Genomic DNA, 15,817 nt, shown 5'->3' with positions numbered 1-15,817 from the left:
AATGAGAGACTTATAATGTATCTTCCAAAACAAGGGCGGTCGAAGTATATTTTTGCACCTTCTTATCTTAAATAAAAACTCAGATGCTGATGAATCACTGATGACACCAGAAGTACTAACACAATACAGTACAAATAAAACAGTTTTCCATTTGTGCTCAATAGAAGAAAAAGATCTTACCCTTACAATATTTTTGTTTTGTCACTACACTTGCAAAACAAGAAACAGAGTGGAGACAGTCAGCAAAACATCTTGGAATAAATGGCCCACTATGCTACTGTGTGTGCTACACAATTACAGTACTCAGTCTATTACTATTAAATTCTCAGTCATCCTGGTACGGCTCTCACTAGCAGGAACAATTTATCTCTGGGAAGTGTGAAAATAATTTTTTGTAGGTACAGTACATTCAAAAGTGTCTGTGAAAATTACAGCGAGATGGATTTTTATGATGTTCCTCTTGTATGTTGATTGATTACCCTTTCCTTAATTTTACTGTGACTCCTTTCCAATGTACAAAAATAATCATCTAAAGCTACCTTGTGCAACTTCCTTACTGCCTGTACTAGAATATTGTGGCCTTGAGTATTGAAGAAGAATATCAAGCATCTAGAGTAAAATAAATGAGGTGTGTGCCTCAAACTGACTCCACATCCCCACATACTGGAGACACACAAAACATTCATAGAAAAGGACTAATTAATTTGAATCTAAATTATTCCAAATTGTATTAATGTACATACAGTATGTAATACAATTTGAGACATTAAGTTCCACGTGTAGCATGAGTCCTATCAAATGAAGTCTGTTTACAGGAAAGATGAAACCCGTACAATGAATTTTAGTGGCAGAATTAATCCACATTCTAAGTGTCTGCATAAGATCTCCAGAAAGATAAATTGGACATATACAGTACTTATCACAGTGTTCTCTTATAAGCTATAAGAAACAACACTGTTAATGTGGTAATGAGTAGTACAGGGACAGTGCAGTTTGGACTATAATCTATATTTCTTTAAAGGGTTTTACCCAGCATATCCCAGAGAAAAAAGTTAATGAGAGTCTCTTTGGACTGCATCAGACTTTTCAGAGTTCTTCTTGAAGAAAAGCACACAGTTAGGAGCTTTTTAAGAATAACATTGAAAGGCAGTGGGGAAACATTAATTCTGTTTAGCTGATGGAGAAACAGAATGACACTGATCTACCCATTTGAAAGATGAAGTGGCAGTTCACTTGCACATGTTGCAAGGTTATCTTTAAAGGAATCGTAAAAAGAATTGTGTTGTTGGCTGTGTCCTGCTCCTGTTCTGCAATGGTGTTCTCATTCTGGAATCCAGTACCTTAACCACCCTTCCTCAGAAATAAGGATCCTTTCCAACCTCGCCTCAGAGGGTGAAATAAAGAGGGACAAATCCTAAACTCACTGTGAAGATAATCACCTATTACTCCAAGATTCAGACATTCTAGGTCATGAGTATCTTAGACTTACAAATTCTACATGATTCTTATTGTTCAGCTGTTCTGAATAATACTTTGAGACATATTCCAAGTGTTAAAAAGTGAACAGTTTAATTTGATTGAATTATATCATACAGACACAGTCATTTTAGATGACATAGACACCAGTAGCCTATTCCCTCATATTTTTATCTCCATCTAGAGACAAAAGGCTCTGTAAAAGCCTTTACAGGCCTTGACTGTGAGGAGGGTTTTGATTGCATTATATAAACGGATCGCGATACAGTTACAGAGTTAAATGGACTGATATGAATCCAATTAAAATGGAAACAGGAGTTTAGACATCAATCACGTTTTTATTTAAAAAATGCTATGAATGATAGCAACGATGTAGGAAAAAGGGACAGAAGGAAATGTTTTCAATCATATGATGCAAAAGGAAGCCAGGCAATGTGAGCTCATACAAAGAATTGCCTTTTGACCTGAATTGAAGAAATGAAAATCAGCGAAGCAGAAGGTAAAAGATGATATAAACTGAGCCTGTTAAGTAAACACAGGATTAGGAAGATCTAAGGAAAATACAACAGTATCAGGGTCATCATTAAAGTTCAATAATCAAATAGAACTTGATTGTTGTACCACATTCTATTTTGATTATCCATCTGTTAACACCTGTACAGAATTAACATGTTTCATCTGAAGAAAAAACAATTCCACAAAAAAATAACTAGACAAATGGCCTTTCTAGACATTTAACTATAAAAGGCATTCAACCCGAAGCAGATTAAGATGCAAATCTGCATTTACTGTATTTAACTTGATTTTAATTATTTTTTTTATTGTTGTACCTAAGAATGAATGTAATGGGTAGCTTTGTGTCTGTGTACACAGTTCAGTGCTTTTACCTTAGTCGAGAGAGTACAGTACATGGGTATGTCTCTGTTTGTGTAGATACAGTATAATATGCTTGTGGGAGTGTTATGTTTGATCTTCTTGTTATTGATTGTCTCCTCCTCATATTCTTAGAAATAGGGTAGAGATACATAAAATCTATAATACTATCTAAATAGATCTTTTTAAATATCACTCCCCAAAACTATACCTAGTCTTCATTTGAAAAGTCTGAGTGAATACTTTCTTCTACAGTTTTCAGATCAATGATGACAGCAATTTGCTTTGTAAGACGTGACTCTCCATTTAATGTAGCAGTTTGGATTGTGTCTCCAGCAAGTTCCAGAGAAGAAACATCATTTGAAAAACCACCCGTGTCTTGAACAGAACCAAGCTCATTATTTTCTTCCTGTGTATTTCCAACAGTTTCTGAATACCTTGGAGTGTCTGGCCAGGAAATACTCTGCTCTTGGATAGGTCCTCCTTTGCCTGTGGATTTAAGAATGTCAACATTATTTTAGAATGTTTCCTTAAAATACAAAACCACTGTTGTGTGTGCATGTGAAAATTGAGCAAACAATGTTTCTGATTTTAAATCAGACGTGTTTTTTTTTCTCAATACTGATGTAACAAACCCTAACTTTCTGAGACCAAAATAATAGAGAGCTTAATCCCAATTGAAATCATTGTCCATTGTCCATCGCAACCTTGAAAGGCGGCATTTGAAATCAAGAATAACATTCTTGATTTAAGGGACATTTTGGGAATTGAAAAAGAGGAAAGCCATCAATGAAAGTAAGGAATTGTTCCTTTTGTTATGCCTGTGTCCCTTTAAGGAAATCACAACTTGTGTTCAGAAAATTATAAATCTCGCTGCAGGTTTGTGCAAGACAGCAGTGTGGAATTGATTTTAGGTTGATGCATGACCACAGAATCTGCATTAGAGAAACACACCAAGGTGCATTTACTGTAGATTGATGTTCATGAGATGCTTTATGAAAGTCCAATGAAATCAAGGCCAAAGTGTTTTTGGATCCATGTCAGTATTTTAATAGTGTTTTTCCCATCCTTTTTAAGTAGCTTTTGTGAAGAAGCAAACAATATAAATGCCTGTGGCCTGAAAAATACCCCTTTGTTCACTTTTGAGCCTCACATTTGCGGAGGTGTAAATGAAACCTGCACACTGCAATAGAAGTGTACGGTCCCTTGGAACCCCTTGGAATTATTTTTTTTCTCCATATATTTTAGAATTCAGTTTCTTTTGTATGGTGTTTAGTATGTAAAAAATAATTTGTCTGTATTCTATCTCCAGATATCATACAATTGAATTTGCTTTAATCAGCAACCACAGAATTAAAACTTTGCTTAGTATCACCCACTTGTTAACAAAACACATACTCTATATCAATATATAGTAAACACAGTCACTCACTCCAGCCTAGTTACAGCTTCCTTTGTTCTGTAGGGCTAAATAACGTCCAAATGATTGAGGTAAAATTTCCATGACAAACAGTGAACAGCTTACAAATTTTATCTCTTTGCTTTCCAAACTGGCAACGTTATTTATACAACGTCTAAAGGATTCCTGTTGCTCACACCAGTTGCTTTTCCATTGGTTTCTCAGAGTCATGTAAGTCACCCTTCTATTTCAGATGAGTATCAGACGTTTTATCAGCATCATGAGCTCCTTCTCTTTTTTATAGATTGCTTTTTAAAAAAGCTTTTACTTTTATATATATGTATATTTTTAAAATGTGTTTACTGCTACCCACATGTTATTTAACAGTGAGTAAAAGATGCCAAAATATATCATTAATAAATTCCTCACATTTATATAGTAGCTTCTAAACTGAAGAGCCCACAACATTTTACATAATGGAGAGGAGTCACATTCTCCATCAAAAAGTTAATCACCCACTTGGGAAACGCATTGAGGTCATTCTGCACCATGAGCCCCACTACACAGCAGATCTGGTGAAGGTGCAACCTTCCGGCTTGGAGCTCCAGCCATGCTGCCACTCCAGGCTGCCAGTCTTATTCTGTCTGTGCTTACCAGGCTCCAATGCCAAGAAAAAAACCCCACAAATACTAAATTGGAATATTTAAAATGTAAAAGTCTTGCATTCTAATTACTTTTTATACTGTGTTCAATCGTATTTGTTTTGAAGCACGGTCTTTACGTTGAGTACAATAGTCAATATAATTAGATTCAATATTTCTCCTTTAATAACTTTACTCCTAACTGCTTTTAAGTGGTATATTCTTTATAGAGAAATGAAGCCAATAAAAATCGATGGAACCTATACAATCTAATTCTACTTTATTAGTATTTTAGCTGTAACGATTCAGTGGAAATGAAAGTTTATTGCAGTTAAATCAACTTGAAAGTTGAATAATATCCTAAATTTGTACATAAATTCGTAGTTAAACCTGTGATTATTTTTGCATGCATACAGTATGTGCTTTTGTGACTGTGTTCCATTTAATCTAAAACAAATTATACTGGCAATTTAACAAAATACCATATGTGTATCAGAGAATAGCTTTAGTTGCCACCAGGTTTAAGGCAATAATTAACTATTATCAACCAGGGTTTGTTTTGGAGTTAACTGTAGGTTGCAGTTAGTTACAGTATGATGAACATCAAGAAGAGGGTTGCTATGAGCAATAGTCATAGTTAGAATGAGTTATTTTTATTTATTTATATGTTTATTTTAAGTAGTTATGTTAATAGCTTTTTTATTTTTATGTCCTAATTTATTATTATTTTTTCTTGTACTAAAGTATTTTTGTGCAAGGTATTGAGCAAAAATATCCCTGTTCCCAAAATATTAAATTAAAAAATTAAATGTCATACTGTGAACTTTTCTGTTCTAGTGCCACCTTAATGAAGGCTCAACGATGAGAGTTAATCTACATGATTATGAAAATGGATTTCTGGGCCTCATTTTAAATTTGCTCTACATGATACCCATTTCAACCTGTCCTTTAATCATGAAACTAAGCAAATATCAATATTAATCATAATGGAGTTTACAAGGGAAGGAATAAATTACTTTTGGGTTGACAGAAAAATCTCGAGCGTGGAATACTAGTTTAATTCCTTTCCAAAAAGCAATGGTTAGACTTTTTATTGGAAAGGACTTTTTAAAAGATAAAACATCATAGTATGTTCTTCTACCATATTCACATCTATACTTTATATACACAAGGTATGTATATAAAATACATTTCCCTCCAAATGTATTCATGCCCATGATGATATTGGGAAAATAAACTTCAAACAACAGAATGATTTACAGATTAGATAACTAGATATTTCTTGCCTTAAATACAGTCCATAACTACATGATTTGTTTGTTTCTATTTTATTGTGGGTATGATTAAATCTAGAGAACATTATATATACAGTATACTTTTCAATTCACTAGGCTATATATGTCAAGTCAGATTAAATTATATTTTAATAACTCTTAAGTGATCAAATCTAAGCTATATAAAACTATTCAACACTTCAAAAAATGATAAAATATTGGACTACATCATTGCAAAAAACATCTTTAAATGTTACTGAAACAAACATCAAAACTGAAAAAAATCATCATCCATAGAAAAACCTTTAACACAATTCTCTTCTGTCACAATTCTAATTTCTGTCACAAATTTGTTTACCTTGAAAGCACATTTTCTATGATTTCTCCCTTTTCCTGATAATAATAATTAATAATAATAATATAATGATAATGACTGATATCCTTAGAGCATGTCTCCAAGTTATACAACACAAAAGCCTTTTTGTATTCTAAATACTGCCAACATCAAGTTAATAATCCATTTGTTCTAGGTCATTCAGATATAGTATTTCTCTGTAAACCCAATAAAAACACTGTAACAGTGTTTAACTTTAAACAACAATGTTTATCTACAGTAAATGCCTTCTATAAGAAAGCCTTGCACTGCAAATAATTTTTACAAAATCAATACAGGATTGAAATTTGTCTTCATTCTATTGTATTTAACAGTTATTGATTGAACTCAAAAGTATTGATGCTTCTGTTTAAATTACTTTTATTTAACTCTCTAGCACCACAAACCTGCAGAGCAATTTCCACCTGGAATAAGGTCCCCTCAAACATTTCGTAATGTCTCTGGAAGTATAGACAGTAGAGGCCTAGTTTGGGGCTTAAATTCAAGCTAAGTAGCTCACACAGAACAAACTTCGGGTATGTTTGCACTTTGCATTTCCAGTTATTACATTTAAGAAGCTAGACGCAGCACAACAGAGAATACACAAAGCAAATTTTGCACTAGAGCAAATGTTGTTAATGTTGTCCAACTAGAAGTATTGGAAATCAACTACTGTATATTAGTTAAATGTTCCAGTGTCAATTTATTGTACACAGAAAGACATGATATATTTTCATGACAATCCACCAGTTTGATAATAACTCATTCATGCTACAGTAGGTTACTGACTCCTTCTGTGAATTCAGAAGAGGCTATGAGGTTCATGGCACAGACCCTGGAACTCATGGGACACACAAGGTATCAGATGAAGTTGCTGCAATGATGACAGTGCTGTGGTGCTCTTCTGTTGCAGCTAGAAACTGATGTTCTTATCCTTCTTAAAGATCCTATGGACTGCACAAACACTGAAACAATAACAGAATGTGTCAGAAGAAGCCTTCTCCATTTTGCTGTCTTGGAGGTTCTTGAAGCCATGTCATTGTCTCAACCCCCTGTAGAAGGTCACCCTGGGAAGTGAGCATTCAATGTTCTTTTCAATCTAGTTGAACCTTTTAGCAGCTTGGCCTCACTGTTGGTGGTGTTTGTTCTTTGGATCTTCAAATCTGTGATCTTGTCTTGTCAGTGGATCCCCATGTGGGAACATGTACTGTATAGATGACGTTAAGTTGCTCGCTTTTTGCACAGAGTCCAAGTCTCACATCCATAAAGGAAATACGTTAACACAACTGAGCTGAAAATCTTCATTCTTGTGTTAATAAAGCGGTGTTATGGCAATTTAGAATTCTATTGTGCAGTCTTTCCAGTGATTGACTGACTGGATTCTACTGTGAATCTCCTTGGCAAGTAAATCATCTTTTATTGGTACTCTCAATGTATAGAAATTGCTCTAAATACTGTTCTGGTAGTGAATATATTGGGGATTGTGGCATTGCACACTGAAGAATGCTGGTGCAACACCCTAGTTTTCCATAAGCAGATGTTAAGGTCAAATAACTCATGTTTCAGCAAAGGGATCTACAGAGCACAGTTGTTGTGTGCTTAGAGGGCAAGACCAGCTTCTTGAAATATTTTCTTTCCATTATTTTAGACTTTTCTTTTAGCATTCGACATACTGTAGAAAGTGCAGTTACAAGTTTCTTGCAACTTCAGTATAGTATTGTCTGAGATGCATAAAGAGTACCATTGCAGTATTCTTTTTTCATATGTAAAAACGACTCACATTTAAAAATTCTCACCTAATAATCATACAGTAGAGTTTTATTATGTTCTTAAAATTTCTTAACTTCCTTTTTGTCTTTCATTTTATTAACAGAGACTGATGTTATAGCAGTTAAAAATACAATTTGTGAGTAAAATAACATCAAAGCTTCCCATGAGCAGAAATCAATGCATTGGATTAAAGCTGATACTATAGTACATCTCAGCTTTTTAAATGAAGGGTTCCTTTCACTATGCATCTGTAATTTTACAATATCGCATTTAGTTTCCCTGGTTTCACCCCTATATTTTATGTCCCAACAAGGCCCATTTCATGCAAATGATTAAAAATACTATTGCAGCTTTATAAATATTGATTTTTAATTGTGTAACAGAAAATTGCAGTCCAACATGTTTGGAGTTTACAGTCGCAATTGAAATCAATTGAAAGCCACTTTACAGTATATATGGTTTTTCAACAGCCCTTTGTTACGATAGACTACCTTCCAATAAAATCTTTTCCCCCCACTATTTCCAATAAGTCTACTCTGAGTGTCTTTATATAAGTCTTATAATTATATTACAACATTCTATTTTCACTTTAGAAATCTCGCAGCAGGAAAGCACAGTGTTTAAAAAACAAATAACAGAGATGTACTGTAAGTAAAGACTGTTGTAGTAATGTGGCAGTAAGGATCAAGCAGACATTGCAATAAAACATAGCTTCTTTCAGTAATGTTCAAAATATGTATTATTAAAATGTGTGTTATGTATAAGCATCTTTCTTTGGTTAAATGCAAAGCTTTTATATGAAACAGGAGAAGCTGAGATGGTATTATCCTCTAAGTCAGGGGTTCCCAACCTTTTTTGTCAGCTGAACCCCTTCAACCTAAATTATTTGCCTCAAAGTATCCCTTTGAGATTTTAACTAAATCAAAACCTTTCAATAAATGTAGACACATGCTACAGCAACCCTCTTAACATGTTTCTTTTCACTTTGTAAAATATTGATATTGCTACTGTTGTTTTTCTTATTCTTATCATAACATTGTTATTTACTAACAGGACTATTTAATTTGACATTGACGTTTCCATCACAATCTCTCGAACCCCCTGCAGTACCATCACAAACCCCTAGGGGTTTGCGAATCCCCGGTTGGGAAGTAATAGTCTATAAAATCTTATAGCCTGTTTGAAAGTCAAGACAAGTATCTACTGTATTCAGGGAAATCCATGATATTGTGTAAAGCAGGTGCTCAAGAGAAACTGCAACACCGTTCGCAACATTTGTTGTTTCTAATTGTTGAAAATGTATTTAAATATTTAGAAGAAAACACAAATGTAAATTTACCTTTGAGCTAATCACTTACAGTACCAGTAGCATTTCATTTCCAATTAATGGACAGAAAAAGCCATATGGTATAGATGCCTAGCTTACCAATCAAGTCTATTAATTGCTGTTAATCTGCACACTAAAAACAAAGAATAGGAAAGTGATATACCATATAAGCAGCAAAATAGATGGCCTTTCATATTGAATTTTTTATCTGTCAGAAACATTTGCTTTTAAGATTGAAAGCCATGTCAGTGTTGACCTTTCAGAAATTAGGACTTTGTTGTTGTGAAGTTCCAGATGCTATTTAAAGACGGTCCCTTTGATTTATTTTTACCTTCAGATTCAGTAGCTTTTTTAAGAAACCTAAGTTACAAGAATTCAGAGCCAGACACTTTGTGTTGTGTATTTTGCCCTACTGTTGTTTGAATTCAATTTAGGTATTGAAAATATTATAGTACTTCCCAGCTCCCACCCACGGCGTTCTCATTTAAACTTTTAAAAATGTGTGATGAAAAAGTTTCTTGGTCTTCACTGCAAGTCAGAGTCACAAAGAAAAATCTACACGCACTGTTATGATCTATTAGTGATGAACACATGCTTTTTCTTGACGGCAGTTAAAAACAACCTCGAATGAAATAGAAAACAAGTTTTCTTTTCTGTTACAGAAATCAATACAAAATTGGAAAAAATGTATTCAGGCATACTGTTAAGAATGAAATTGTTCATATTTTTATGAAAGAATTTGCAGTTAGGACTACATACTCAGAAAACCATGTTTCATAAAAGCTGCTAATCCAATAAATGGCTGTAATATTCACTTTAGCACTCAACAATAATGAAAACACCATTTACTAGTTTTTCCACAATTGTGTAAATTTCCAATAAGAAGAAATATGAGTACAACTGAAACAAAACAACATTTTAAGAAAAGCCAAAACACCTATTCCTTTTACTTTTGAACATACAATATGTAGAAACAACTCACAACTGCAACTTGCTATTGTTTTCAACAGCAATATACTGTATACAGCGAAGAAAAGAGTGCACTTGCATTGTGCTGCTCTTTTTGTAAAAAGGAAAGTTACAACTGATTACAATTGCTTACCTAATAGAGTTTATAATTAAACCATTAATACACTTGAATTTTGCTCTTAGGCTTACCTATAAATAGCCATTTCTAACAATGTGCGATCAATGAGGAAATTTGCATTCTGTTCACTTCGAATTGAAGACATTAAAAGATAATTTGTTAAATTGTGAGTAACGTCTAAAGTAATTTTGCTTTTAATTAAATGAGGTTCTAATAGGCTAAAAGGCTGACCTCTATCCCGTTATTAAAGAATGCAGTTGTTGCGTAGTGTGTCCTGCAGGCCAAGTGGACTGTCATCAGCATCACATTAAGGGACTGACAAATTTGCTATCCAGCTGGGCTACTGAAGTGATTACCCAGACCTGACACACTTGTTTTTGAAAATGCAGAACAAATGGTATAACTTTTATCCAGGGCTGGGACCATGAAGACCAATTGTCCTCCAGTATTTATTCCATCTCTGATCTTAATTAATTAATTGAGCTAATAATTTGAATAAGGAGTCCAATCACTTGTATTTTACATCTAAATCATAATTAAATTATTAATTTTTTAAATTAATTTAAAAAAATACAGTACCTGCAGGGCGGCATCTCTAATGAATCACTTACCTATACCGGCTTTAATCCTTGGTGGGTTATTTTCTTATAATTTGTTTTGTTCATGTGTTATGCAATAAGACAAAACAGGCCTCAAACTCACATTTCATGACATCTTTACATCTGGCTCTTGTAGGAAGTGTTCTTGTATTTCCATTTTCGTTGGTTGTGTTGTCTTCACACACCTATTTTGGAGAAAATATATATACCGTATACAGTAGCTTAGTTAAAAAGAAAAAAGCTATGGCAACCTAATGGTGAAAATCAGTATATTTTTTGTATAATTCTCATTATACAAATATGAATATGTACTGTACAAAAACATTCCATACAGATATACAGTATGCCTATATATGCCGCCTAAGTATCTTGTGCATTTTTGTTTTAATATAACAGGTGAAAATGTTTGTTTTATTCTATTCACTATACATCTTAAAATTGTGCTCATGCTATTGCAAAGATATACATAATATGGTCCAATCAATCTTTATTAAGAGTCTCTGAATAACAATAGTTTAAACCACATGCATTTCATGTCATGAATTTTAATTTTTCAGAATACAAACAGGCAAATAGAATAATGATGATTTCATTACCTGTTAAAAGCATTGTTGTTGTTTTCTTTATGTAATTTCCATCTTCCTCTTTGGTTTAACATAATGTTTAAGCATTGAAAGACAACCAGTGCCTTTAAGGAGTGTCTGTGCTTTAGTTTATAACAGAGGATGCATGGGTTTTAAACTGCTAAAACAACCACTTCTAATATTTTACAAACTACTGAGCTTTTTAATACTATTACTTCAGTTTATATAGTCTGTTACTTGATGTGAAATAACATTTTACAAGTCTTTATGTTGGAAATTTAAAAAGTAACTAATATTATTCTGAAAACAGCCACCGGACCACAGCTCACCTGTCTGAGACTCTCATACCCATTGGATCTGCGTTTTAGCTCCAGTGATGTAGATACAAGACTTACTGGCACTGAGGATACAGCAACTGGCTTTTTGTTGCCTGGGAAACAAGTGTACCCTAAAAATAAAACATTGTTCAGACCTTGCAACAGATTCACATCTCTTTTTCAACAATTCAATTTTTCAGTTCTCTCAGCCTTTATTTACAATAACAATATCCCCTGAATTGTTTCAGACTATCAGATTCACATACAGTATGTGCTGATATATGAATTGTAGTATTCCTTCTTCCTCCTGTAGATAATCACTGCTATTAAAAGAACTTTGATCCAAAGATTATTTTTTTAGGGAAAAAAAACTGCAAATGTTGTTTGACTTGTATAGAAATCACTACAGGCAGTTTAAGATTAAATTTAATAAATGTTTGTTCATAAATGTCCTTTGTAACATCTACAACAGTAAAACTAATGTTCTTAATGACCCGTGCAGAGTAAGATAGAATCTTTGGCTTTCTTGAGATCTATAGTAGGTCTAGGATATAATGCCCTGTGGGTTGTTCCATTATCTTCCTGACTTTAATCTGTGCTCTAAGACTTTGAAAATTCATTTAGTGTTTTACATGTCTCTACCAAAGATAGATGTAATACACTGATAATTCTGCTAATCAAATTGTATGGCCCCAATACAATAAAGCAGGCAGCACTGTACATTGAGAAGAGTTGTAGTGACCAATACAATAAGATCAATACAATGATGCATTTATGCTATTAGTCACATGAGCTACACATAAGCGGACTTCTCTCCATGTGTACTGATTTTATGAATCAATTATTTTAATGGTAGTGAGATTATAACTGGTCCTTTCTCTGCATCTTGAGATGGTTTTTAAGTTTTGCTGTCTAAACATATAAGAAGGAAAGGTGATAAAGCTTGCCAGATGAACTTCACCTTCATCTGTGCATTTAGTTCCATCAGCTTGTTTGCCTGTACTTTTAAGTATTGCATGAACATTTTCAGTTGGACTCAAAAAAGCTAAAATCAATAAAACGTTAAGGAGTACTGTGTATTCAGGTGAAATTAAACTTACCCATTATATTCACAAAATGAAACATCTGTGAGCAAAATTAAATACAACAGCTTGAAACTAGTTATTACACAATACAAGAATCCAGGCCACTAGAAAGCCTACAGCAATACAACCTTGAATATAAGCTGTCATGTAAAATATAGAACACCAGGACTAACTGAACTAATTTGAGCCTAGCACAGAGCACTAACAACTGATCTGTCACTTTTTTATCAGCTGCAGTGCAGTGCACTTCATTTATATTCAAGATTTCAACACCAAGACAAGTCTGTGGGATGTTAACACTATTCTCAATAAATTTAGTGAAAGACATAATTCCAGTGGCCTGTCTGAAATAACTGGTGTAGTTATTCAACAGCTCTGAGGAAGATACTATAGCATACCCTATGCAAAGAATCCAACATCTGCAGTGCAAGCCAGAAATGTCACCTACTGTAATACCATCTATAAAATTCCATTTTCAAACATCAGACAGGGCAAATGCCTTTTTTTAAAGAACAGGGTAATGTAAGCTGTAATAAACTGGATAATTCTTGTGATTACAGTCCTCTAAAATAGAAACCTCTGCATTTTGATGTGAGAAAAAATATTTTTCAGGGCATCTGGTGTTTGTGAATCACGCTGTATTGCACCACACAGTTGAATGAGGCAGCTTTTGAGTGCATCCATGTTACACATTTCATAGTGACCTTTGAAATTTATTATTATGCTTACGAGCAGAAACAATGGGAAAAAATAGAGGGAGACCTGGCCTCTGGTGACTGGATTTTTTAAGAAACAATTTCTTTACAGTATATTCTGTTTTCCAACTCTGTATTTTGGAGATTTGTGAAAATGCATATACATCTCGTAACTAATTGAACTACCGTTACAATTATATTAACTCATTCAGATGATGAAGAAATTAAAAATTTCTTAAGGTTTACTTCATTACATAAATGGATTTTTCATCACTTTTTCATCTTATCAAAAACCTTTCAGACCAAGTGATGCATATTGAATAATAATCAATAATCAATTTCACATAATTATGTGAAATAATATGCTAATATGCTAATATGCTCATCCTTTGGTTCAGTATATGGTATCTAATGGCTTTTCTTAAAAGTCATTATAATAGAAAGAATTACTAAATCGGCATTATGTTATTTGGATTTGAGTTGATAGAAAACCCATACCTCATAGCGTATTTTATAGACTAAAGCTCTTGTTTTGGTTTAGCACTGAGCCTTAGTCTCTAAAACTTAATAAAAACAGGAAAGCCATCAAATGAGGCAATAAAAAACCATAAGATGTTTCACATTTCTTCTGTAAGATTATAACTGTTCTTCACCTTTGCTTTCAACTACCGGCAGGACAATGCCAAGTCATAAGGCCCATTTCACCTCATTTATTCTGCTATCCAGTTTTCAGTATCATCTAATTTTTACAATCTGTCATTTCAGCCATGTTGCTCTAACTACGGTCCGTATTAAATAAGCTCTTCAATCAACCTACCAATCACATTTTATAGACCTGATATTTGGTGGTGGTTTGTTATTTTACAGAAGGTTATTACTTCAATCAAAACCCACGATCAAGTACGGATCTTGTAATTTGCAATTGGCAGGAGTGTGAGTGGACTGATGTAATCCAGGCCAGTGTGCATGAAAATAAAGAAACTGTCCTGTGTTTCCACCTTTGTGCAGAGACAGCACGGGGCTCTCCTATTCATCTCAGTCTGTCCATCATGTACAGTAGGCTTTTTCTCTGGTTTTTGTCCCTCAGGGAGAGCTGAGTTACCAATTACGTGTTTTTAATATCAACATGTGCACCTTAGATGAAATCAATGCTATGTCACCCTCAATGGTAATACAAATCATTACCATTTGTAACATTTTTTATGTTTTATTTTTCTACAGAGTTTCACAAGAAAAACATTCAGAATTCCATAGAGGTTTCAGATAGGCAATCAAAAATAGCTCATCCCCAGGCCCCCTATACACAGCAGTCAAAGGAATATGATTAAATCTGTTCAGGACTAATCAGATGATGTGCTAAGAAGGTCTTTTTGCTTTCTGAGTTTATTCCTCCTGTATTTCTCCATTTTATACCAGGCTCTTTAGGTGCATAACAAGAGATGTATCACAATCCGTAGTACAAGGCTCTCCATTTGTTTTCAGTAAGCAACATGTGGCTCTTTTCAAATTATTGGCCCTTTACAACTCTGATTTGCATTATACAGTACTTTCACATTGCTTACCAAACAATTCAGGTCTGTAATTTATTTAAGGAAAAATGTTTGCACTACAATTCCATACTTGACATGGTATCATGGTGGCTAGCACTACTACTTAATTCTCCTGTGGCTCTGGATTCACCAGTTTGGAGCAGCTATCTGTGTGGATTTTGCATTTGTTTCCTTCCACATACTGTACTGTACCATAGGCATGCAGGTTACTGGTACTGGGCTATGGAAATATAGAGAAAAACAACAAATGAACAGTATTGGCCATATGGCCCAAAAATAAATGTCTGTCATTACTTTAAGTGGCACAGTATTAAAGAAATATGAGACTGGATAGGATAACACAACCTGCTTATTCATTGCAAGTTAACCTTCCAGCAGTGTTGATAATCATTTATAAATCTATACAAATAACTTGATTTAAACTACATTATTGTGGTAAAGTTGGTACACATTGTTAACACTATATGTTAACTTTCAAGTAAGGAGTTCAGAAGACTAACATTACTGCACCACAGCAACATCTCAGTCAGAAGGAAAGAGATTCTTTCTTCTATTTGTTCCATTTGGTGAGTTCCTTAATTAAGTAAAATAGCTGTTGAATGGAATTAATTAGTTCCCTTTCCAGGTAGCAAGAGATAAAAGAAAAACAAGGCAGACTCCTGGAAAATGCTGTCAAAAAGAGTTAAATACATTACATTATGACTCCCTTATTTCTTAGAATAATGTTATGTTCACTAATAAAGACGGAGAACAGTAAAAAGTAAACA

General features: G+C 33.8%; 1 protein-coding gene across 1 annotated transcript in view; it reads right to left on the bottom strand.

Annotated features, from left to right (window-relative positions):
* Nucleotides 1-1,798: 1,798 nt before the first annotated feature.
* LOC148820022 (uncharacterized) overlaps nt 1,799-15,817 on the bottom strand; it is a 43,914-nt gene continuing 29,895 nt past the window's right edge. Inside the window, exons 8-10 of the mRNA XM_088933997.1 lie at nt 11,733-11,851; nt 10,923-11,004; nt 1,799-2,838 (exon numbers count right to left, since the gene is read on the bottom strand). Of these exons, the coding sequence (XP_088790123.1) occupies nt 2,561-2,838; nt 10,923-11,004; nt 11,733-11,851 (479 nt within the window). The 3' untranslated portion in view covers nt 1,799-2,560. The remainder of the gene's footprint in view (nt 2,839-10,922; nt 11,005-11,732; nt 11,852-15,817) is intronic.

Source organism: Atractosteus spatula, chromosome 15, assembly GCF_055471065.1.
Source record: "Atractosteus spatula isolate fAtrSpa1 chromosome 15, fAtrSpa1.hap1, whole genome shotgun sequence".
Taxonomy (NCBI): domain Eukaryota; kingdom Metazoa; phylum Chordata; class Actinopteri; order Semionotiformes; family Lepisosteidae; genus Atractosteus; species Atractosteus spatula.
This window is presented reverse-complemented; position numbering and strand designations above follow the sequence as displayed.